This window comes from Eptatretus burgeri, chromosome 7 (assembly GCF_056783735.1).
Source record: "Eptatretus burgeri isolate ZD-2024b chromosome 7, Ebu_testis_v1, whole genome shotgun sequence".
Taxonomy (NCBI): domain Eukaryota; kingdom Metazoa; phylum Chordata; class Myxini; order Myxiniformes; family Myxinidae; genus Eptatretus; species Eptatretus burgeri.
In genome coordinates this window covers 17,651,330-17,676,789 of record NC_140967.1, presented here as the reverse complement: position 1 = coordinate 17,676,789, position 25,460 = coordinate 17,651,330, and the positions used below count along the sequence as shown (strand labels likewise).

The 25,460-nt window shown below is 44.9% G+C and overlaps 2 protein-coding genes across 2 annotated transcripts in view; both read right to left on the bottom strand.

Annotated features, from left to right (window-relative positions):
* The window catches only part of LAMP5 (lysosome associated membrane protein 5), a 14,824-nt gene extending 6,905 nt beyond the window's left edge, over positions 1-7,919 (bottom strand). The window contains exons 1-4 of the mRNA XM_085887537.1: positions 7,755-7,919; positions 2,054-2,226; positions 1,064-1,207; positions 400-508 (exon numbers count right to left, since the gene is read on the bottom strand). Coding sequence (XP_085743663.1) covers positions 400-508; positions 1,064-1,207; positions 2,054-2,226; positions 7,755-7,818 — 490 coding nt within the window. The 5' untranslated portion in view covers positions 7,819-7,919. The remainder of the gene's footprint in view (positions 1-399; positions 509-1,063; positions 1,208-2,053; positions 2,227-7,754) is intronic.
* Positions 7,920-9,972: 2,053 nt separating this feature from the next.
* LOC147022751 (cyclic nucleotide-gated channel cone photoreceptor subunit alpha-like) overlaps positions 9,973-25,460 on the bottom strand; it is a 29,098-nt gene continuing 13,610 nt past the window's right edge. The window contains exons 6-11 of the mRNA XM_085890306.1: positions 20,394-20,657; positions 19,767-19,961; positions 19,194-19,326; positions 12,648-12,746; positions 10,488-10,606; positions 9,973-10,291 (exon numbers count right to left, since the gene is read on the bottom strand). Coding sequence (XP_085746432.1) covers positions 10,058-10,291; positions 10,488-10,606; positions 12,648-12,746; positions 19,194-19,326; positions 19,767-19,961; positions 20,394-20,657 — 1,044 coding nt within the window. The 3' untranslated portion in view covers positions 9,973-10,057. The remainder of the gene's footprint in view (positions 10,292-10,487; positions 10,607-12,647; positions 12,747-19,193; positions 19,327-19,766; positions 19,962-20,393; positions 20,658-25,460) is intronic.

Genomic DNA, 25,460 nt, shown 5'->3' with positions numbered 1-25,460 from the left:
TGGTACCCTTCCTTGGTTGCTCTCTGCAGCTTCTTCGATTCGAAGAGCAGTGGACGAGTCAATTTATTAATATATTTATAATATTGTATTATTTGTACACGCACAATGGAAATAGCAATTTATGATCCAGTCTTCTCAGGGCATTTGTCTCTTTGTCTTTTGTCTGTTATTTCGTTAATTTTCATCTGCAGTCACGTTTGGCATGACATTAAAAAAAAAAAATATATATATATATATTTTTTTTTAAAGTAAATGTATTTTGTGTACCTCGAATATCTGCTGGAATTGAATACTGAACGAGATGATTCGAAGGTGTACACAGAACCAAATAGGCTACTTCACGTTATGAAAGACGTTATTGTAACCATATTTAGCTCATGATTATGGAGATTATCCCACCATTTATGGCTTCCTTGAAATGGGTTGTGTCTGATGTGTCGTAAGTGAAGGAGATTTTGGTGATTTTCCAGAACTTTTGTTGCTTCTGCTTTTTGTCTTGTGAGTCTTCCTATGGAAAAAAGAAAAAAAAAAGATTAATCAACGACAACTGATTGCATTGAATACATGTTAATTATGTTTATAATCGGTGGGATTATTAAATCATCACCTCGCCAGTTGCTGCCATTACTGTGCTATATACGTCCACCAAACACGAAGTGGGATGCAGCCATATTGAGAGAGTACTCCAAGATACCAAGTAACCCATAGCTCTGCATCTGTCTAATCATCAACTCGCCGCCACCACCGAACCATCAAACATTGAGGAAGCCTTTCTGGATATGTGGAGAAAGGCTCCTGCTCTTTGTAAAAGACCTAAACATTCAGTGGCGTGAATTGTGGTTGGTTTGAGGTTCCCAACAAGGAACCTGTTGACGACCTCATGACTGAACTACCTGGCTTCCAGCTACCAACCATACTTTTTGATTTGATTTTTGGTGAGCGTGCTTACCGCTAAGCCAGATGATTGATTCGTGATAAAAATTGAGAGCATTGTGTACTCCACATTTCTTCCTACCGTGATGTCTGGGAACAACATGGCAGTGGTATGCATGGTTGTACTAACAGTGTCAAACTGAAAGTTGAGGACGTAAGATTCCTCATGCCAGGAGAGTACGAGCTCTGGCTTTTGTGAAGTATTTGATTCTGCGCAGTTCCCTCTGATCTTCACATTTTTAGGCATGGCTATGGTTGCTTCCTCCGTCACCAGCTGAAAGAGCACAAAAGATAAGGGTAATGAGTTGATGCATCGGGGAGTACGTACAAAAACGAAAGCATATTGGCACAAACATTCGATTTTTTTTTAGTGGATGGGGATATTGGTGGTAAAGACCGGAGATTTTGGGAGGGAGTTCTGGGTGAAGTTGAGGTTACTAAAGATATTTGGTGTATACAATTTAGGACGGTATTTGCTCACGTTTAATTTAACTGTGATTAACATTTATTGGAATAACAGTTCACCCTTTTTTGGGGGGTTTTCTCTTTTTTAATGCCTTCCTAAAACATTGGGGGTGGTTGGGTAAGCATGTCCTGATTGGTAATTGACTGACTCTTCTGCTTTCGTATGCAGCACTTCGTTGTATTTTATCATTAGCTTGGAACGTGTTTGTGCCGCTGATGCAGTGCTCCCTGTTGATTGGAACAGGAATTTATAATTTGGCCAGAGTGCTGGGGATAACTCGCCGCCTCATCGTAAAGGACGACGTATACCAACTTGTACTAGCAGCTGGGACACCCATCCAAGGGCCGGCACACTTATTGATGCCTCGCCATTTTGTTTTGGATGAAAACAGAGGCCACAACTGCCATCGTGTGGTCTCACGAAGGACTACTCGGCCCCATGACTGAACCGCAACAATACTTTCCCACATTATTGGTCATGACTACTTGTTGCCAAGGGTGCAAAAAAAAAAAACGTCCTCCAACTCCACTTTAACTCGTAAAGCAATTTGCACACACGATTGTACATATCTCAGCCACGACAGGGAGCAGTAAGCACTACAGCACTGGCTTTCGGTGTTGTTTTCACTGTCGTGTAACAGACGTGCACACTCACGTCCACGAAGTTGCTGGCCCACACGTCATACGGAATGAGGAATTTGATGGCGAATTTGGCCATCAGACATGTGGTTCCGTTGTCTTCGAGAGAGATTCCCGCGTCCTCACCAGCGCTCGCACCACTTGCAACAGCGACGGCTGGAGCACGCACAGTGCAGTACGTACGTGCACCTAAAATACGCACATAAAATGTACACGGCACACGCAGAGTATATGCATACAGGCAATCAATCCATTTACAATACATGTACTGTTATGAATGCATGATGCACTGATCGGTGCAATGTGCACAGCACGAGCGCGATGTCGGGTGTTTGGTGACATCAGCAATTTGTTTGCACACTCGACCCCGCGGCCATCTTGGAAAGCAAAACAACATCCATTACTGATCGGTGAAGTAGAGAACTGGTAGTGTTGTGCTTCGTGTGCTTGTCATGGCCAAACATTTGGGGTCGAGGCTCGTTGATATGTGAGACACTATGTTCTCGGGAGCGATGTTATAGGCAACACAGACTCGTATTAACTGGACATTGAACAGCTTCCTGCTGCTCACTGGTGGGGTTTTGGCATTCTGACGGGTACTTATGTGTCTTCATGGTACTTTCTCTCCCGAAGGTTCGCAGGCAGATTTGAAACTGAACTTTGTTTACTAGTTGGTCAGCCGTGTGCCGCTGTCGACTGAGTTATCGCTCTTGGGTTTTGCGCTACGTGGAAAGGCACTTTGCCTTTTATGTTGTTGCCTCATCATACCACTTGTCGTTTGGTATCTCTACTTCCCTTCAGATCACATCCTCCTGTGGTGATGTACACACACACACACACACACACACACACACACACACACACACACACACACACACACACACACACACACACACACACACACACACACACACACACACACACACACACACAATCAGTGCATCCCAAGAATGTACCTGCCGATGAAAGGAGGTTGTGGTGGCTTGATGGAACTCAATCAATTGCACAGAGCCGACGACTGTAGGATTGATTAGCAGAGTACGTGAAAATTTCAACAGATTACCGACTCCAATTTGTACACAAGTATGAACACAACAGGCCAGAAAAGATATCTCACTCACCTTGCAAAAAACAGGTGTGAATAGAAGATGTCACACACCAAACCAAAACGGCAACATATACAGCCTCAATGATTGCAAAAAATACAAAACGAAATATCAGCAGATACATAATGACAATTCGAAGAAAGACAAAAGAGAAAAGATATATATATATATATATATATATATATATATATATATATATATATATATATATATATATATATATATATATATATATATATATATATATATATATATATATATATATATATATCTTCTTCTTTCGGCTGCTCCCGTTGGGGGTCGCCACAGCGGATCATCTGCATCGTGATTTGGCACATGTTTTACGCCGGATGCCCTTCCTGACGCAACCCTGGTCGCTTCTTATGACACAGGGATATGGTACACCTATTTTAACCGGGGTATACACTGGCCCAGTACACTGGTACTCACTTCGCCGACCTCAGAAGGATGACAGGCTGAGTCAACCCACTGGTGTATTAATTCAGCAGCCAACGGGGCTTGGACTCAGGACCCGAGGATCCAAAGCCCCCACTCTCACCACTGAGCCAACACCAGGCTTAATGAATCACTATAAATGCCCAAGGCCAGGGACATTACACGAATGGCTTTAAATAAAAATGGTGGGACTGAGCCAATCGGACAAGTGTAGGTTCTGCAAGGTAGAAACAGAAATCGCCAGCGACCTCTTCTCGGGATGTAAAAAACTCGTGTCAGAACAGCTACACACCCAAAGGCACAACAAGATATGTGGAGTAATCCAATGGCACATCTGCAGAAATCTCCTTATCCCAGTTCCTCAAAACTCATGGAAACATGAACCAAAATCAATCATTGAAAACATAGACATAATGCTCATGTATGACCTGATACAATCCGGTGTGAACATAGAAAACAAAGCACTGCGACCGGACATAGTACTGATACAAAAAGGAAAAGAAAGAATTGTTGATTAAGATTTCAGTACACAGTGATTTTGGCCTAAATAATGCAGATATCATTAAATGACCAAATATCAAGACCTCTAGAATGAAGTGAAAAGATCCTGGAAGCTGAAGATTGCTGAAATTGTACCAGTGATAATGGGAGCAATGGGCATGATGACAAATAACCTCACAAGGACCCAACAAACCATCCCTGGGAACATTACCACATACTAACTAAGGTTGGAGGCTGTCTTGGGTTCAGCGATGATCCTGAAAAGAGCCCTCGGAAAGAAAAAAAACCCCAAAAACTGAGACCAACACAAATTCACAACTTCGGCCTTGAATCGTGATCCTTCACCAAAATGAAGGTGGACATTTTGAGTCCTGGGATGAGGGTTCCATTCCACCTTCTTAAACCCACATTATGGAGTCACACACACCCTTACTTCGTGTACATAATTAGATATTGAGAAATAAAAGATTAATATGCCGTTTATTGGGCAACTCAAAAAAAATCTCATTCTGAATCCCTTTTCAACACCCCTCATGGCTCAAAGTGAAGCCTCCGCATCAAAATATTTACATTGTTTCTTGTAGGCAGTCCAGCTGATTGGCGCGATTGCCGCAACAAAATACAGCCAAAAAAAATTCACCATATTTACCTCCATCACCAAAGGTGGACAGAGGTTATGTTTTCACCCCTGTTTGTCTGTCTGTTTGTCGGCATGACAACTCAAAAGTTAATGGACGGATTCGGACAAAACTTGGTGGACAGGTTGGGTGTGTGACAAGGACGAATTGATTCGATTTTGGTGAAGATCCGGATCCAGAAATTTTTCTGTAATTCTTCGCCATTGAGATATGGGGCCAAAAAGGATGGATATATATACATACATATATATATATATATATATATATATATATATATATATATATATGGTGTGCCAAAAAATGTACTCACATTTTGGCTCCTCATAATTGGTTTTGGAGTACATTTTTTTGGGACACCCTGTATATGTAGCATAAGATCTCAAAACGTGGACCAGTTATGACAAAAGTTGGTGGATGAGTTGGGGTGGTGGCAAGAACAAGCTGATTTGATTTTGGTTCAGGTCCGGATTCAGATTTGGCCTATCTTTGGGATACAAAATTTAACTGTTCAGCCAGATTTGTACTCGCATGATATGCACATAATACGCATGCAAACGATAGGCCAAGCAGGTCCACAATAAACACACACGGTCACAGTAAACACATGAACACCGACGGTTGGTTAACTGCTCCAGACTTGTGACGAGGAAGTTGTCTTAAAATAACTAGCCTTCGCCTCATGGAAGGCTAATCCAACTGAAGGCAATCTTAGTTCCTTCCACAAAGCTTGGAATAAGTGTGTGACTACCTTCAGGAGAACCAGGAAGCAGCATCTTTCTAATCTCTCGTCTGAACTCTCAAACCTGTCTCCATCCAAATCGTGGTGGCATCGAGTTAAGTCAGTTTCTGGTGAACGTTCTGCCTCCAGCTCCTTCTTTACCTAAAATGGCTGCACTGCTGACAGTGCACATGAAAAGGCTGAATGCCTAAACTCCGTGTTTGCTTCCAAATCTTGTGTCCCAAACCCATTGCTTTCTCTACCCACCTTACCCAGTCACACCCAGCTGTTCCTGGACTCTGTATCCTTTTCTCCTAACAAGGTGGAGAGTTTGCTGTCAAACCTCGACTGATTCTGCAACCGGTCCAGACGGCATCAGCCCACGTGTCCTAAAAACCTGCTCCTCTGCTCTTGCTCACCCTCTCTCTGTTCTATTCACCTCATTTGCTCAAGGTCATCTGCCATCTGCTTGTAAATCAGCAAACATTATCTGCTGTACCATTTGCTGTACCATCTGTCATCCCTCAGATCAGCAAGCAGCAGCCTCGTCACTCTCTGCAGATCTGGATAAAATCACGTTGGTCCATCATGTGGAACATATCTTTCAATCCTGACAAATCTCATACTCTCACGAGGTCTCTCCGAAAGGACCTTCTGTAAAACCCCCTTCTCTACTTTCTCAACAATCCCCTTGAAGAAGTCCTTTCATTCAAACTTCTGGACCTGACTATCTGCCATGATCTTTCCTGGGAAAGCCACATCTTCAAACTGGCCTTCAAAGCTATTTGCCGATTGGGCATCCTACGTCGGGCAAAGTCCTTCCTTGGCACATCTGAGCCTCTACCCATTTACAAAACTTTCTTCCACAGTCTGATGGAGTACTGCTCTCTCCTATGGGTTGGTGCTCCTGCCTCTCACATATCTCGACTTCACGCTGTGGAAACTAAGGCTTTTAGGATCATTGGTCCCTCCTGCGATGAAGCCTGGTCTTTGGGTCTCTGGCTTTCTCACCGGAGGCAGATCGGTGGTCTTTGTCTTCTACCATCTCCTCTCTGGCGTTGCCCCCCCCCTTTCTGCTCTGCCTGCGATCTGTCCCCCCTATATTTCCTCAGGGCACTCATGGTTCGCCAAAAGCCCCCTTCTGGTGAAACTGCTGCAAATCAAGAATCATTGCTGACCTTCACCCTTTCATTTATCTCTTTTTTTTTTCCCTGCCTCTGGAACAAGCTCCCACACTCACTTCAATCCCACTCCTACCTCCAGGTCTTCAAAACAGCTGTTCACCACCATCTCATATCTTCCCTCATCCAAAATCTTGATCTTTTCTACCCCCATTAATCCACCTCAAACCCACTTCCTTCAAATTCCCTGTTTTACTTCCTGAAAGACCCTTTAGTGTCCATCTTTCTTTCTCTGTCTAATCTGCCCCATTCCTCTCCCTTCCACAGTTCTCCTATTGTCTCTGTTCCCCACTATTTTGTGCTTCCCTCTCCCGCCTCTCTTGTCTCCTGCCTTGTTATGTATTTCTGCTCTTGCATGAGCCTCGACTTGATGTACAAATTAAAAATTAGTGTCGTTGCACATCCACAGTGCTGCAGATACGGTACACGTCTACCACTCTGCAGATCTACCATGGACCTCCTACTGTGCACATCTACTACTGTGCAGATGTACATATGGTGCAGATCTACAACAGTAGGCATGGTGTTGGTTTTAACGGTTAGGGTGGTTGCTTTTTAACCGTTGAACTAACACCAGGTGGGTTGACTCAGCCCGTCATCCCATCGAGGTCGGCGAAATGTGCACCAGTGTACTGGTAACAGGGGGGGGGGGCTCTGCATCAGCGGCACAGCCGTGCCCCCAGAATATTTTGCAGCCAAGGAGCCGCAGGCTGCATACCAATAAATAATAATCCATCATGGTGCACATGAGATGGAGACCTCAGGATGTCCTTTACCGAGTCACATTTCCATGACTGGCCCTTCCCACGTGCAAAGTCCTGTCCGACGGTTCGCATCTCGGCGTGCCGTACGAATAAGGCAATTAAAAGCATGGAGCACGATTTGATGGTACCGTACGAATGGTGTGCATGATGGGCGCAGGGTGCCGAATGATTTGCATGCGGAAGCGACCCTTATCTAGAGGCACGGAATGTGACCTCGCAATTTGATCTCCTTCCGAAGGCGCACTGCCGGTACACGAGCAGGTATGCACGAATGGATGGAGGATGTCTGATGATGTGGGTTGATTATGATCATGGTGTGTGTGTTACATGGAAATGAAAACAACATTGCTTACCATATGTCAATAGGATGCAGCAAATCAGGTCTTTGGGTGACCAGAGACCTCCGCGACCCACCATTGTGAAGGTAGACCTCGTGATATTTGCGGCCGATCCGTGCTGGTCTCTCACCCTGTAGTGCCGCAGTGTCTGGTCCTGGCTTGGTGACGGATGGTAATTAACCCTTTCCTGCCGTACAACACTCCGACGTACTACGGGCCATGAAGGGGTGCCTTGAAATCCAAGGTATGAACCGTGTCCAGGCAACCATCAGTGACGTGGAATGACAAACGCAGGTAAACTCAATAGGTCCTTCCCTGGCAGCAGATCAGAAAACTGCAGGCACTGGGAAAGAAATCTCAAGAAAATATTGGATAAACGGTCTAAGCACAGTGATTTAATTTGTCCAACGGACAATCTTGATGATGAATGGAGAGAGACACAATCAAGTAATCTGTTGGACAAGGGCCATGGGTGCAAGTTGGGTGAGAGCCACAAGTGAAACGATGAATCCAACCAGCGGACCAGAAAGGAACCGTTGGATGTTACGAGTATCCTGCACCACTCCTATCAATGTTGAGCAGTTCAGCAGCACCTCACTTCAACAGCTCCTCACAATGCTCTTCCAGGGCAGGTATTTACTCCGATGACGCTTGCACGATTGAGCCCTGGACAGCCTGGCATTCTGATATTTACCTGCGCCATGAAAGGTGGACGGAGGTTATACTTTCACCCGCTTGTTTCTCTGTTATGTCTGTCTGAGTAGGACATCTCAAAACATTATGCACGGATTTGGACGAAACTTGGTGGACAGGATGGGTGTGTGAGAAGGAAAAATTGATTAGATTTTGGTGAAAATCGGGTTTCGGAAAGTAGAATTTTTTTAGGTGATTCTTCATCGTTGAGAAATGGGGCCAAATCGATATAGAGCATTATATTTCAATAAGTTGTGCATGGATTATGACAAAACTTGGTGGATGAGTTGGGTCGGTGACGAGAACAAGCAGATTCGATTTTGGTTGAGGTCCGGATCCAGATCCGTCGTATCGGTGGACACAAAAGATAAACTTCAGCCTGGCCGAGGTATGTGCACTACCGAGTGCCGTTCTAGTCTTCATTGTGAACGTTTGCAGGATGCACTCTTGACCCCTCACCCCAGGTTTGAAGTTGTCAGAAAATTCATCTTTGATTGGGATTCAATGATGCGTTCAACCCACTTGCTTGCATCATTGCTGAATCACGGCTGTGCCACCGATGCAGTGCACCTGCAGATACGGGCAGTAGTTTGTAATTTGTTCAGGGTGCTGGCAATAACTCGCCTCATCTTTGCGCAAAGACATTGGGGGATCTTCAGCATCCACCAACTGATGCGAGACCAAGCTGCAGTTACATGCTCTGATGTAATCAATGAGCTTTCCTTCCACGTCTGTGAATATATTTTGGAAATTTTATCCTCTTGATGATTGGACATTATGGAATGCTTTGCTTGCTCACACAAGCACTTGCGATGTCAGTTGCTGTATTCTTGGTCCGCATGCATATACCGGTCCAACTTGATGCATTTTTGCGCGACAGACCATCATGTTCCAAGTTGGGAGATGACCTGTTATATACATGTACGGTTATATACAACCTTTTTGATGCACTCACAAATAAGTTTTTGGGAAAATTGTTGTTGAATCAATAGGTGTCAAATCACAGCAAATATAATATAGTAACAATGTAATTACTTCCGCCAACAAAGTTGGATGGAGGTTGTGTATTCGCCTCTGTTTGTCTGTCTGCTTGTTTGTGTGTTTGTTTGTGAGCAGGACATCTCAAAAAGTTATGGAGGTTGGATGTGTGTCAAGGATGAAATTATTCGATGTTGGTGAAGATCCAGATCTGGATACAGTACTCGAATTTTTTTAAGTGATTCTTCACCATTGAGGGATCGGGACAAAAACGATATGTAGCATGATATCTCAAAAAGTTGTGGTTGAGTTATGGCAAAATTTTTGTGGACGAGTTTGTTAAGTGACGAGAACAAACTGATTTGATTCAGATCTAGCTTGTAGTTGGGATACAAAACGTAAACTGTTCAGCCTGGTGGAGGTATGTGCTCTACCGAGTGCCGTTTCTAGTTGACATAGCATTGTGATTGGTAATATGAGAACATACATTGTGCATGTCCATGTTTTTGAAAAATGAAACTAAATGTTGGTGTAAATGGAGCTCATTATAAAGAGATGTCATTTCCAGCTTATTACACCTCCTCCCCCCCCCCCACCCACCACCCAGTCCCAATGCTTCATCCACCCCCAATGTTTTCACACTTCATTCACTCCTCCACCAATTTCATCATAATCTCAAGTCGTGTGATCCGCTGTTTAAGCACGGCATGTGCTGCAAACGTTTCGGCCAAAAAGCTGGCAAGACGCGTCTTCGTGGCCTCCAGACCCGACTCGAGGTTGTCAAGTTGCTCGGTTGTGTCCCTCGGCTCCTCGACGTTTGCAGCCTCCTCATCTATGAGTCCATCTTTCACGAGGATCTGCCTCCCCTTTTCCTCCAGCATCTTATAGGTGGTTAGGTTGGAAGGGAATGTTGTGCAGTGAGAATGTTGGGATGGAAAACATTGAAAATACGTCAAACCGTATGTAAAGATGAGCAAACAATCCACTTCTTTAAGTCAGGTACGATGATAGGAAATCTTCCTTATCTATTGAAAGTTTCGGCTGAATTTGGATTTTTATTAATTTTTTTTTGATCACCTTCTTTGCATCTGGATATTCTATTAAAGCTTCCATGAGATCGTCCTTGGAGAGGCAGTAGAGGTCAGAGTATCCGATAGACCGGATATTGGCTGTTCTTCTGTTTCCACTCTTGCTGCCTGAAAAGAAAGACAAAGTTACACACTTGAGTAGTTAGTCAGTGCCCCTGTTAAACCCCCAAGTCCACCTTTTTTTTTTTTCTAAACATCCAGTTTTCCTTCCCGAGAGTTTGCTTCTGTGTCCATCTTTGTCCAACCCATGCATCTCATTGTTCCCCACATCCCCCATTCATCCGTCTCCTATTTTGTCACTCGCTCCTGCTGTTGGTGTTGCTCCTCTCTACTGTTCCCTTTTATCTGTTGTGCCCTGATCCATTCTGTATCCCAGCTCTTCCACGACCCTTCACGTTGTATACAAAATAAATAACTCGATAAGGCTACCGGTATTGCACAATTCGTGAGAAGCAGGACAATATTTCTCATTTGTCACATTTGCATGGGGGATGTTAGTTGATTAGCCGATTTTGGTTCACTGCAGGATGAAGGTCTCTCTCAACATGGTCCATTCTTCACAATTGGGAGGTGGGGGACGGGGGGCAGGTGCATTTGTCTCAACAGTGGATTTAAAAAAATTTCTTGTCATTCCAATTGTTAGGTTTCTTAGTGCTTCTTTCTGTTTGTTGCCAGTTTATGTTTCTTGTACATCGGTTGTCCGTTCTTCCTATTCGTTCGGCCCAGTTCAATTTCATTTTTTGTACGTGACCAATATGTCGTCGAGTTTCGTTATCTGTCTGATCAGTTGATTTGTCTTCTTGTTACCCCGTGTGAACGAAGCAAAAAGCGGGGTTAAGCAATTGGTTCACTTTGTCTGTCTATAAAAGTTAGTTTATGATCGTGGAACAACTTGATTTCAATTGAAAGTTTTATTTTTGAACTCGAACTGGAAAAATAACCTGCAGTTTAGCAGTATTTTGTCTCTGAATTCATCTCAATCACACATGCGCAGATCGGAGCGAAGTAATATTGGTTCGTGGGTGCCAGCAGTGACCACTATTTTCGTTGTGTCTGTCTGTCTGTTTGTGACTCTCTCCAGAGCATAGCTCCGTGACGTTTGATGCGACCTTGATGAAACTTGGACACAAGCTAGATATCATGGTCAAGTTGTCTTTTTGTACGAGGGGTGTCCCACGCCCCCTTGAACTTTTTATTTATTTTTATTTTTTCTCGATTTTTTTTTCTCGCAATTTCATTTCGTAGAAGCTGTGCGTAATGTCCATAAGTGCAACATATAAAAAATCCGATTTGGTTTGGTCATTTTTGACGGAAGAGATAGGTTTTTACGGTAGGGCTTCCTCAAAAGCTTCCACTAACTCAATAGTACCAATCGTGGCATTGTTCAATAATGTCCGCGAACCATCGTCGCCTCCCCGCTAGTTTTTACTTTGACTGCCTGGCAATCAAACAAAATTGAAAATATTACCAAACAGGAAGCTCACCGTTTTTAATGATGTAATAAGCACTGAGACAACAGGCACGACTAGGTAAATTTATCGTGTTAAATAAGGTGGTGTAAAAGACGCTGCATCAATGGCGGTAAAATTCGAATTTGTTTTTCGACAACTTTGAAAATATTTATTTTATTTAAATTGAACACCAGAACACAAATCGCTTTTTTTTTGGCACTTTCAAAACCCTTTCGTTTATCAGAACTTGGCCAAAAAATTACGGCATTTTACGTCATCACACCCAATCAAATTTTCTGCCCATACATCCCACCTATGTTCTTGTTTCTCAAGACTGCATAGGGTAAGGTGTTCTTTGACCCCTCTAGTCTGTGTCTCTTTAAATGGTGTTCAATTTTGCTTCACCTCCTTTGTAAGAGACATTTGTTTCACTCCCGTATGTCATTGTTGGCATTTCTCATTCATTTATTCAAGTGTGATTTTTCATAAACGATGGCAGTTTGCTTTTCATGAGGTTTTTCTTATAATTTGCAATGTTGAAGACATGGGTCCAGCAACTGTCCGGTAAAGACAAATTTCTTGGTGTTCTGCACTACTTATTGGATCCGATTTGAATCTTCACACTTCACAGACCTGAGCTGTTTGGAAAATTGCAAGCATGGCATGTTATTGCTATTGTGGTGTGGTGCAAATCCTACCCTTGATGTTCAGAATGCTGATTTCTCCAAAGTAGTTCCCGTCACCAAGAACCACAAACTGCGTCACACCGTCGTCCGCCACCACAGCCAGCCGACCCTCTAGGAAACACGAGCAGCGGTGCCTGTGTTGACCAGCGTTTGAAGTCTTTTCCATAATATGGCCAGGCTGGAATGCTCGACACAGAAGACTGGATTAGGTCAACCATATGTTCCACAGATCATGCTAGTTTCTCTTCTTATTCTTCTTCATGTGTAGCCTGTTGGCTAGCATCATTGGCTGGGGGCTGATGGGGCCCCTATTACCAGTAAACTGGTACTCATTTTGCCCGACCTCAGAAGGACGACAGGCTGAGTCAACCCCACCTGGTGTTAATTCAACGACAGATAGGAACTCAAATTCAGGACCCTAAGATTCCAAGCCAGCCACCCTAACCGCTAAGCCAACAAGGCTATATAGCTCCTCTTAAGCAGAAGTTACTGATAACTTTTTCAAGCCATCATTAATGTAACGTAATATGCCAAAACAGTGGAGAATATTGTCGTACGGGTGGCCGGCCCAGGTTAACCCATCACCCCAAATTGTGGTGATGCGTGGTTAACACTACCAACCCCCGGGACGGCTGAACGGTTCCTTATTAATTGGAGGTGGACACGTTTTTGTCAGGTCAGGTTCGATCTGTGACCTGCTACAGGTACCATGTAAACCTGTACTATCCTGTTCCATGGTCGGGTTGTCGGCGACTAAACTGTCTCCCCCACCAGGTTTTCTGGTGAGGAGGGTGTTTGGATATGGACACCCAGCAGGATGAAGAACAAAACCTGTCAAAGGGCGGAGGAGCTCCTTGTGAGCCAACGGCCATCCATATCTAGTGCCCAACTGTGTCTGCGGACGTCCTCTTGCAGTTGGGTCACTTCTTATTAGGAGGTTGGTGGCAGGATTTGCACTCCGGCCACCGTAAAACCCTTCATTCCGCAAAACGCAAAAACGCAAAAAAATCTGAAAACCCACTCCATGGGAGTACCTCCTGTGCAGCTTCCCTTCGCAGGGCAGCTCACCGGATGACGGGATTGGGGCAAAGCCTTCGGGACCCCCAATCTTTGATAGGAGGGAAACCACGGGGTAACATCCCTGGGTCAGATTGCGGGAGAGTGTGTCGGAGTGGTGCTGAGGTGTCGTCCACCAGACGGCGGTCTCCTTGGGTTAACCTGAGGCGGTCCCTTCGGGTGGGTGCCTGGAATGTCCTCTCCCTAAGAGAGGATGATCACCTGTCTCTGTTATCATCTGAGCTCAAGCGTTTGGACATCGGGATTGCAGCTCTCTCTGAGGTTCGGAGACCGGATTGCGGCGAGATAATGGTGGGTGGTTACACCTACTATTGGTCTGGTCGCTCTGATGGTTACCATACCCAAGTAGTTGCTGTAGCTGTGTCCAATAAGCTGACCCCAATGATAATTGAGGTAACACCGGTCAACGAGCGTATTATGAGATTAAGGATTCGTCACTCCTTGGGTGTCATTTCCCTGGTCTCTGTTTATGCTCCGACTGAGGCGAGTGATCTCACCGTGAAGGATGCATTCTACGCCACACTCGAGTCTGTGGTTGATCAGTGCCCCAGACGAGATACACTTCTAGTCTTGGGGGATTTCAATGCATCGACTGGAACTGATAGGGATGGTTATGAGGTGTGTGTTGGTCCCCATGGGTCAGGAACTATGAACCAGAATGGCACTAAGTTCCTTGACTTTGCAAGAAGTCATGGACGTAGGGTGGCTGGTTCATGGTTTCAGCGCCCACAAGCTCATCGCTGGACTTGGTATTCCAACGCTGGCGGTGTGGCAAAGGAGATTGACCATGTCCTCATTGACGGTCGTTGGAGGATGATCCAGAACTGCAGGGTCTACCGGAGTGCTCAGTTCCTCAATACTGACCACAGGCTTGTTGTAGCAACTCTAAAGCTGCACCTTAAATCCTGGAGAATGGTACCATCCGAGCCGAGGCTGGATGTTGCCAAGCTCAGGGATGAGAGAGTAGCTGAGGAGTTTGCGAACAGGCTGAGTGGACACTTGGGGGGGTCTGGGTGCTTTGGGGGGTCCTGAAGAGTTGTGGAGCACCTTCAAGACCACCGTCCTTGATGTTGCCGGTGGATGCCTTGGAGCTCACCGCAGGGCAAAGAAGAATTTTGTCTCTCAAGGGACACTGGATACCATTGACCAGAGTCGCAGGGCCAGGCTGAATGGCAGAGCTGAGCTGTTCAGGGAGCTGAGGCGTAAAACTGTACGTGCACTGAGGGTGGACAAGGAGGCCTATGTGCGAGGAATCTGTGAGGGGGTAGAGCATCACCTGTGGACAGGTGATTCTCGTCCCGCTTACAGGGGAATTCGCGCATTACGTTCATCCAAGCCCATCCCTCGGAGCACTACAGTTCGAGCAGAGAGTGGTAGGCTCTTGACAGAGGAGTCTGAAGTGAAGGCCCGCTGGGCCGGTTACTTTGAGCGGTTGTACCAGGCTGATCCCCCAACTGTCGAGTTGGACGTCAAGGGTGTTACAATCCCTGTTGCTGACCCTCGAATCAACTGTGGTCCACCTACACTTGTGGAAACACGGGCTGCGGTGAACCAGTTGAAACGGGGCAAAGCTCCAGGGATCTGTGGCATCCATGCCGAACTTCTCAAGGCTGGTGGGAATGCTGCACTCGTGTCGTTGCATGCAGTTTTGTGCTCTGCCTGGAACACAGGCATCATCCCAACTGACTGGAAGAGGGGCCTTGTTGACCCTCTCTGGAAAGGGAAGGGTGATCGCCAAGACTGCAACAACTACCGAGGGGTGACGCTGCTCTCAGTGCCGGGCAAGGTCTTTGCTCGGATAATTCTCGATAGGGTTCGCCACCATCTGCTTGAGCACCAGCGTCCAGAGCAGTCAGGCTTTACACCAAAGAGGTCAACGATTGACCGTATCCTTGCACTTCGTGTCCTCACCGAACACAGACGAGAGTTTCGGCAGGGGCTGCTTGCAGCCTATGTTGATCTCTGTAAAGCGTTCGATTCAGTGAATCGGGATGTCCTCTGGAGGATTCTTGGTCTTTGTGGGGTGCCACCAAAACTGATCGATCTGATGTCTGAACTCTACTCTGGTACTGAGAGTGCTGTGAAGTGTGGTGGTACCATCTCTGACTTATTTCCAGTTGTTACTGGAGTTCGTCAGGGATGTGTACTTGCCCCCACACTTTTCAGCACTTGTATGGACTGGATTCTAGGGAGGATGTCGGAGAGATCAAGTTGCAGTGCGTCATTTGGGAATGTCAAGATCTCGGACCTTGACTTTGCAGATGATGCAGTCATCTTTGCGGAGACTTTAGACATCCTCTTGGGGGCCCTCGAGGTGCTGAATGAGGAGTCGGAGCCGTTGGGATTACGGGTTTCTTGGGTCAAAACTAAGATCCAGGCTTTCGGTGACATCTTGGATGCTGCTGTCCTGTCTGTGTCTGTTTGTGGTGAGGATGTTGAAGTCGTGGAGAGATTCACTTACCTTGGCAGTGATATTCATGTCTCTGCTGGCTGCGAGTCAGAGGTCAATAGACGTCTGGGTCGGGCCTGGGGAGTCATGGATTCACTGGATCATGGGGTGTGGTGCTGCCGGTACCTGTGCGGGAGGACGAAAGTCCGAGTCTTCAGGTCCTTGGTACTTCCAGTCTTGCTCTATGGGTGCGAGACTTGGACTCTGACCAAGGATCTGAGACGGAGACTTAATTCCTTTGGTACCAGGTCTCTTCGGAGAATCCTTGGCTATCGCTGGTCGGATTTTGTGTCCAACGAGCGGTTGCTGAGAGAGACTCGGATGAGATTTGTTACCTGCATAGTCCGTGAGCGTCAGTTGCGGCTGTATGGACATGTGGCTCGTTTTCCTGACTCTAATCCTGCTCACCAGATTCTCTCAGCGAGGGAGTCTCATGAGTGGAGGAGGCCAGTGGGTCGACCACGTGCCTCATGGTTGCAACAGGTTGACCATCATCTCAAGGAGATGGGGATGGGCCTGGCATCTGCCTGGGGGATGGCCAGACGGAGGCCCCTGGAGTACCGGCGGAAAGTGGACGCTGCGACGTGCTGTTCTGGCACATGCTCCCATACCTGACCCTGTGGACACGTTGATAATGATCCGAAAGTCGAGGCGCCTCTCACACAGACTCAAATACAGACAACGGGGAAACAAAATAAAAAGAAGACCCTTTCCTCCAACTATTCTTGAACTTAGCTTGGCCTAGAGCTGGTCCCTGTGGAACTTGGAATTGAGGTGCTTCCATTCACACATGCAGACGCGCGCAACAAAATGGCGCTTCTCTTGTAGCGGGACAAATGCACACCAGGCAATCCACGAGCGGCACTCCACACCAAAGCTCAGAGACCCAGTGCAACGGCTTGGTGCACTGATCGTCCTCACCGACCAAACCAAGAGCCAAAGGCCATCATCTTGCTTCACCACGTGAGCCAAATCACCTCAACACGAATACAAGGGTCGTGTCATCCTCCTCGGAGTGCTTTCACCCTCCACTCTTGCCTCTCTAAAATCCGCAACCCCCTTCCTCTTTGATCACGGCTCTCCAAAATGCACCAGCCCTGAACTCTACTCTTCTGATTCTCTTCCAAAATCAACTCCACCTCATGCGTTCCTCACACTGACCTCGTACGTGTGCTCTGTCGATCTCTCGTCCAATTTGGTCTTCTGATGATGCCTCCCACGCCCTCTTCTCCTTCAGGCGTCTCACGTCTAACAGTCTTCCACCTCCCACGAAACCTGGGAAGGCAGGGCTTCTGCCTGCTCGGCAGCCAAGCTGTTAGCCCCGCCTTCAAAGGGCGACAACAGGTGAAGTCATGCCCCCGAGGGATTTGTGCCCGCTTGTAGTGGTTTTAGGGACGTGTTCCCCACCTTTATTGCCGATCTTGAAATATAAAAACAGAGGGGGGAAAATCGCAGAGCGGCTATTGCATACTAAGGAAGCTTTTTCTGAAACTCTCGCTGTTAGGGTTATATTAGTGACACGTACCACTTAAGTGAACAGATTCCCTACTTAGTTACATTGAGATTCCTCTGACACGTCCACAGACAAAGCGACTCTACACAATGCTATATTCCCTATTAAATTCTTCCATCTACCCCCACAACTGTAACAATATATATGCATAAAACACCAAAGAATTCCTGAGAAGGGAGATGCAAATTTTTCAGCATGGGTTTACCAACAGCACATGCAAGCAGCATATGTACCAATAAGACCAAAGCTGATTGACCTTTGAGTCCAAGGAGGAATTCTGACTTGAACAGCTCCTGGATTTCCTGTGAAACCTTATTGCATCACACTAAAATATGCAATTTGGTGTCTGACTGTCTTTTTGACCACGATACATTCAGTCGTTACTTATGCAATCTCAACCAAACCCGACAGAATGATTAAGGGCCACATGGTGGTGGTTGTTGCGATATAATTTAGAAATTTGACAAAGTTGTTGACCTTTGGCCCATGTTAACCTTTTGACCTCAAAAACAATAGGCTTCTTGCTTATGGCAAACTCCACCATGTGGTGAAGTTTCGTGAAGATCGGTTCAAAATTGTGACCTGAAGGCGACTGACAGACAGACAGACAAACAAAAAATAGACGTCGTGCAGAGCACGACACTTGAAACATCCAGAAAACAAATTGACCTCAAAAATAATTGGTGGTTGAATTGACTGACCAAATATGCAAATCCTCTTCAAATTTCAAGTCAATCAGATGAAAATTGACGATTTTAGAACTTTGGTCTATGTTGAAGTTTTGGCCTATGTTGACCTTAAAAATAGTTGGTGGTTGAATTCAGTGACTCGATATAAAAATCCTGTTCAAATTTCTCGTCAATCGGATGAAAATTGAAGATTTTTTTTAGAAAATTGGCTTCTCCGTTGACTGTTGGCTAATATTGACCTCAAAAGAGTGACCGCGATATCACATGGTCATGTAACATGCGGTAAAGTTTCAATTTCCTCCGGTGAATGGTTTTCGATCTTTACAAAATGCAGACACATATGACATGCAATGTACAACATATGTATGTACGCTACTGGTTTGAGGGAAGGGAGTAGCGGCTGAAACCCGAATCCTATCCGGATGACTCCATCTTTGCTCTTTACTTCTTCGGGTTCCTTCTGATGACTGTAATGCAGTATTTGTTGTTCTGTTTGCTTGGGATGGCTACCTCCAATTAGGTTTTTACTTTTACGTTAAAATGGGGAATGATCATAAGAAGTGTGTGAATTATCATTCCTGCTAATGCATTCCTGTACTGCTAAACAGAATAACTTCAAAACTGGATGTTATGGCAAGAAAAAATAAATTGATGTCCCAGAACTTGACCAACACAAAATATAGTCCACCCCCCCCCCTTGTCACACTCATAGGGAGCAGGTGTTTCTGTTTGATAAACTCAGGTAATGGGGTTGCAGATAAAGCACAGGCATGATGGGCCATACAAACATCAAAGTTTCCAACATAAAAACCTTGTACAAATGGCCACACCTTTAATAATGTACATCTCACGACCAATGTCTCCCTTGCGACAGATGTAATCGTTGGGGCTGAAAACCTGCGCCTGGAGTTTCAGCACAAGTTCGATCAACAATCCGGCCTCGCAATCCGCAAAAATGCGCACCTGCCCAGATCCCATCACAAAAGAGGTTAGTCGTTGGGCAATTCACCTCCTCTTGTTTCTCCTTCTTCTGAAATTAAGCCGAGCCTCACGTACCACAAAAAAAGGAAATAAAGTTATTATCAACTGGCTTTTATTAAAATACAACACCTGATTTCCATGTAATGGTGATGAGATATTATGGGATGGTCTGGATCATTTAATAAATAAATAAGTGAGGATTATGCACTGCAATGAAACTGTCCATTGGCATTTCAAAGCAAACAAAACATTCCTGAGTAAGCAGCTCTTTCTTCAGTTTTTAGCTAATTGAGTTGGGACTTCCCCCCCCCCCCTGTTTAATATGACATCGAATGTCAATCCATTTTTATGTCTTCAGAAGGCTGAACCTTTGATCGGTGCATGTCCAAGATCTGCACGTTTTATTGCTGATCCTTGCATACCTTTTTCAAGGTGTTGAGATGGACGTTGGCTGCTATCTCAGCTCTGAGCTTCTCTGGAAGAACCCCAAGCACAGCATGTTCATCCACCGCTTTGTTGTTGGTCCACAGGTAGTCAAACCACGTGATGACGCGTGACTCGAGCTCGGGGCTGACTTTACGAAAATGCATGAACTGCTTTATCGCGTCTATGCGTGCCTGCGAGCAACTCATCAAGAACGCATCAAGGAAGGAAAAGTCATTGCACTGCCATAACTCAAATGCTATTTTTGATTGTTGGCCCTCAGTGATACCTTTGGTGACCTATTGTCACTACGGATACACTGTTTTGGCCTTTTTACACTGATGCAATGCCTTTGTGGCCTATTCCTACTCTAGAGACCAAATGGGTTGACTGGGTACTCTGTACTTTTCTTTTTTCATCCCAATTGGGAGAAAGGGTGCTGCACAGCTTTCCATTAATTTCCTGAAATTTGTTTGGTGGGAAACCTGCAGCATGTCCAGTCAGCCCAGTCAACCCATGCAGTCAAAATATATCTTTGCTTTAAACAGAACGGTAATTGTCTACCAAATATGCACAAACAGGACATTAACGTCTTTCAAGAACACTCAGTTTGAGTAATTTCACACCTGGAATGTCGCTCTCGCTGCATTCATGTTGGTGATCATGGACCCCACATTGCCCACAATGGTGGCAAATATAAGGACACCAACCAAGAAGTCCACAACCACGAATATGTACTCTGAGTCACGGCATGGCGTGGGGGTCTCACCAATCGTGGTTAGAGTCAGTGTAGACCAGTAAAGGCTGTATACATATTTCCTGCTGAGTGTCCCGAACTCTGGGTCCGATACATCAGGGTACACCCATGTGTCACTGCCAAACCCAATAGCCTGGGGAAGTTTGGGATTACATTTTGAAGAGTTGGCCTTTTTGAATGCACTTTATATGATTTACATATTGATCAAGTGGACATCATTCTGTGTCTGATAACGCATCATTATTGTATCTATCGATTGTGCGATTTTATTTCTGACGTGCAGATGGAAAACGTTAAAAGTAATTATATTGATGGATGATGAGGGAAAGAGAAAAAGTAAGATATTTAATAAATAAACAGTATACTGCTCAAAAAGTTCCAGAACATCTTTGTAGTTTTTCTTGTTTGTTTGTTTTTTCAATGCTATTTCCGTTTAAGAATGGATTCAAACCATTCTCCGAGCAAGCTGTTAATCCGAGAAACAGAAACATTTTATTTTTCAATATACGAGTATAACTGCAGATATTTAGAAAGGAACTATTTTACTTTCTAATTATATTAATTTGCGTGTTGAAAGTTTAAAAAGTTGGCTTTTGTTGGACTATTGTGTGAGCATCTCATTCCGTGAACTTTTTTGAACAGCCTCGTAACCCCGCGCTGCCAAATTGCATCGATTAAAATAATCCTTCATAACAAAATAATGTAAGTGATGAGACCCAGTCCTATTTATGCCTCCGTCGACGAAGTCGGAGGCATTATATTTTCGGTTTGTCTGTCCATCCGTACGTACGTACGTCTGTCCGTGCTAAATCTAGTAATCGCGATAACTTAAGAACGGCTGAAGGGATGTAAGTCAAACTTTGCACAAGTATGTGCTGTATAATGATGTAAAGATGAACTGATTCGATTTTGGGGTCAAAAGGTCAAAGGTCAGAGATCATGTCAGGTAAAAATGTCATATTTGAGAACAGCTGAAGGGATTTAAATCAAACTTGATGTAAGTATGTATTATGATGTCATAATGTGGGCAGAGCCATATCGTCAACATCGCAACGTCAAAGAGTGTTGTTCTGTTTTTCTATTTTATTTTATTTTATTTACAGTATCTAAGGCTTGTAGTGCAGGGTGTGCACACACACACACGGCACAACACAGGACTAACTCAATTGTATGATGCTTCATTGTCTCGCTGCTGTATTGTTGTATTTAGGTGGATTTTTATGCTGTCCATTTTTGTTGGTCGACCTTGCATGAATGTGCACTTGGCACACTTTTCTAGGCCAAATTCCATTTGAGCATCATCGGAGTGTGTTTCACTAATTTCAGTTCTTCTGCCAATGTTTATAGACCAGTCAAACACAGCTATTGAGCTTGGGGGAAATGCCATCACTTTCTGGGGCACTTTGGGGTTTGATAGTGTCGATGCAATTTCTCCAAAATTAGCATTATGGGTTTGAGAGTGATAAAAACAATAATAAAATGTTGTTAATGAAAACTTCATTTTAAAATAAATGTATTCAATCTGAAATGGAAAATGTACTCAAATATAGTATGATTCTTTGTGCTTGAATATGTTTCCATTTTTAATTTTAATTAACATAATCATATCTTTCCTCTGTATGAAAAGATGTCGACCTGTCCAGTGAAGATAAATAAGCAGGCTGACTTTTCAAATAAGTTTAATTGAGTATAAGAGAATTTGCCTATCATTTAAAAGCTATCTTGCTTTTTAAGGGATTTTTTTTTAAGATAAAAAGCACCAGCAAAATGGATAGGGAATATGATTTCAGTATAACTGGAATGTGGGTCGAAGAAAATGTCCAGATGCATTCACGAAGCTCTAATTGCTTCAAGATAGTATATTTCCCCAGTCTGTTAGAAACAGACTGACTTTTAACCAACACACTATTATAGATTTCCGCCCGCCGGCGTGCGAACGACTGCGTTTAGCCGAATCGCGGCCGTACGCCCACCGAACGGACAATCCAGTCGCGGCTTTCCGGATCAACGCCGAAAACCAGCCACGGATGTGTTTTTGAGCACACCACAACCTAGTCAATATTGTACCTGCACGTGATAGGGTCAATCGCCGAATTGTCGATATACCTAATTATTCCCGTGGATAGGTTACCGAGAGGTTTACCTCAACGGGGCCGCTGGGACACGAGCCGCTTAATGCAGCTCACTCTGTTTGGGATAACCGAGCGGGGTGTTATCGCGACCCCCGTTGGACCCGATCGCTTTACCGGCTATTTAAAAACAAACTATATTCCGAGTACAAGATGGCAGCTCAATTAAGGGAAGAGGACGCAACGAACGGGTGACATTTAAACAAGCACATTTATTTACTAACATAAGCACGTAAAAACAGGCATGCACTTATCGCGGGTTGAGAGACACAATGTTGCAACTGCATTTTTGGCGAGGTTGAATGGAATGGCTCTCATGTCTAACAAAACACCATTTATCTTTCATTAGCGATTTGCAGGAAATGGGAAATTTTTCAGTTACAACATCATGTCTCTCAACCCACGAAATGGTGTCTTGTTAGACATGAGAGCCATTTTATTCGGTTTCGCCAAAAATGCAACCACAACATTATGCCTCTCAACCCGTGGTATGCAATCAATACAAAACACACACGCAATGCAAAGGAGAGAACTAATACCGTCTATTTATTATGTACATTTACTTAACAATTCTACTTAGCGGACAAGGTGCGACAACGTTCATTCGAAAGCAAAGAAAAAACCCCAGGACAGACAAGGGGTAGACTGGACCCCTTGGGGTCTTTATACCACGGAGCCGTGTAGATTGCAGAGGCTCCGCGAGACTGGGCTGACTACCTTCACCTCACTGGGGCGACCCGTGCCGTCCCGTCTCCACGACCCACGGTAAGGCACGACTCGGCGAGAGTCGTGCCTTACCGTGGGTCCAGACAGAGAGACCTCCAGACAGACCTCGACCCTCTCGACCTCCAAAAAGACGTCCTTCTCCTCAACTCCAAAAAGACCTCGAGAGAGATTCCCAACAACCAGAACTTTAGAGAGAGACTCCCCACTGCCAGAACTCGAGAGAGAGACTCCCCACTGCCAGACCTTCTCAGCTCGTCTCTTATACCGACGCGTGCATCACCCCTCCCTACTTCCAGCACACGTGGGTAACTTCCAGAAGTTTGGGGTTGTTGCCGCCAAGGGAGTGTGGCGCCAGGGCCGTTATTCGCCCAAAATCAGACCCCTCCTTTACATCAACTTTGAACCCTGGCCCGATTCACCCCTCCCCCGTCCCGGCGCGTGGGAAAGCAAGAAAAGCGGAGAGAGGAAATCCCAGCGCTATCGGAACTTCTCTCCTCGGCGCTGTGGTTCTGCCCACACTCCGCGGGGGCAACGGGTTTTCCTACCATTGCCTTTGTTTCCTTTCTTGATGAGCATCCATGGCAGAGATGTTAGTCGATGTGGTGTGGTTGTTGAGGTAGTGGTGTGGTCGTTGAAATGTGGTTGTGGAGAGGTTGGTCGTGTGGTGGTTAAGGTGGTTGTTACGAAGGTGGCTGTTTGTTGTCTGTGGGGATGTTGGCGGTTGACGAGAAGGTGGTGGTGGTGATCGTGGCTGTTGTGGAGCGGTTGATGAGAGCAATATTGGTGGTGGAGGTGGTTGTGTGAAGCGGTTGGTCCAAAATAACGATAGCAAAAGAATAACGGCAAACTCAAAGATCACAGCCCTTCGACATCGGTGGGGAAATCTATCTGAACACAGACTTATCGGCATAACTGATCTAAGGACCTATATGGTGCTCTGCGAATTTCCACAACCGTAACAATACTATAGAAATCTATCAAAATGCCCAAAGGGTTGAAGTTTGACATTCTATCATTCTGTGCCGGGAAAGAATTTACACATCTGGGTTTGAAATATCTGTTACAACCATTCAACCAAATCAACCTGGTAGCTGCACGAAGACTGAGGATGAGCTCCACCTGGGAATATCAAGGCCTGACAAACTGTGGTGCCAGCGTTTAGAAATAACAAAAAATACAATGTCTCACTGGATTCCATATAAAGGACTCAACTTTATCGTGTATTTCCGAGATCTGGAGCAAGTCTGTGTTCAGATCCTCCATATGCGCATGTGTATGTGTTTGTTTGTATTTGTTTATGTTGTTTGTTAAATAAATGATTCAAATGTACAGGATGATGTGGAAATTTATTCTACAATAGTATGATAAAACGCATGCAAATATACAAAACCAACCCCCAAATAATCACACTGATTGAGAAAACAATGGAGCTTTGGAATACCACTTTGATAGTACAGCACTCAGAAGGAAAGATCGAAATACCAAAGGTTAAGATATGATGCGGGATCTTCCAGGGTGACGGCCTTTCACCCCTCCTGTTTTGCCTGGCCCTGGACCCACTGAGCAACCTCATTAATGACCAAGGACATGGATACACCCGAACATCCAAATAGACAGGAAAGGTGACACATCGACTGTACATGAATGATTGAAAATTCTTTGCACCAAATGACGAAACATTGGCAGAAGAACTGAAATTGGTGAAACAGTACTCCAACAACATTCAAGTGGAATTTGGCTTCGATAAGTGTGCCACGTTCACATTCGTTCAAGGTCGACCACAAAAATGGAAAACATAAAAATTGACCTCGATTCAACAATACAGGAGCTACAACGAAGCATCACACAAATACCTCGGAGTAGAGGGGGGCCACCAATTATGTTGCCAACAAATGTGCAAACAATTGCCATCGAATACCTGTGTAGAACGAGACTGATCCTTAAAACATATCTCATCCCGCCAAACAAAATCGAAGCCGTAAACCAACGAGCAATACCAATGTTCCAATACAGCTGTGGAAATAATAAACTGGCCACCAGTGGAAATCAACGAACCAGATGTCAAAACAAGGAAACTCCTC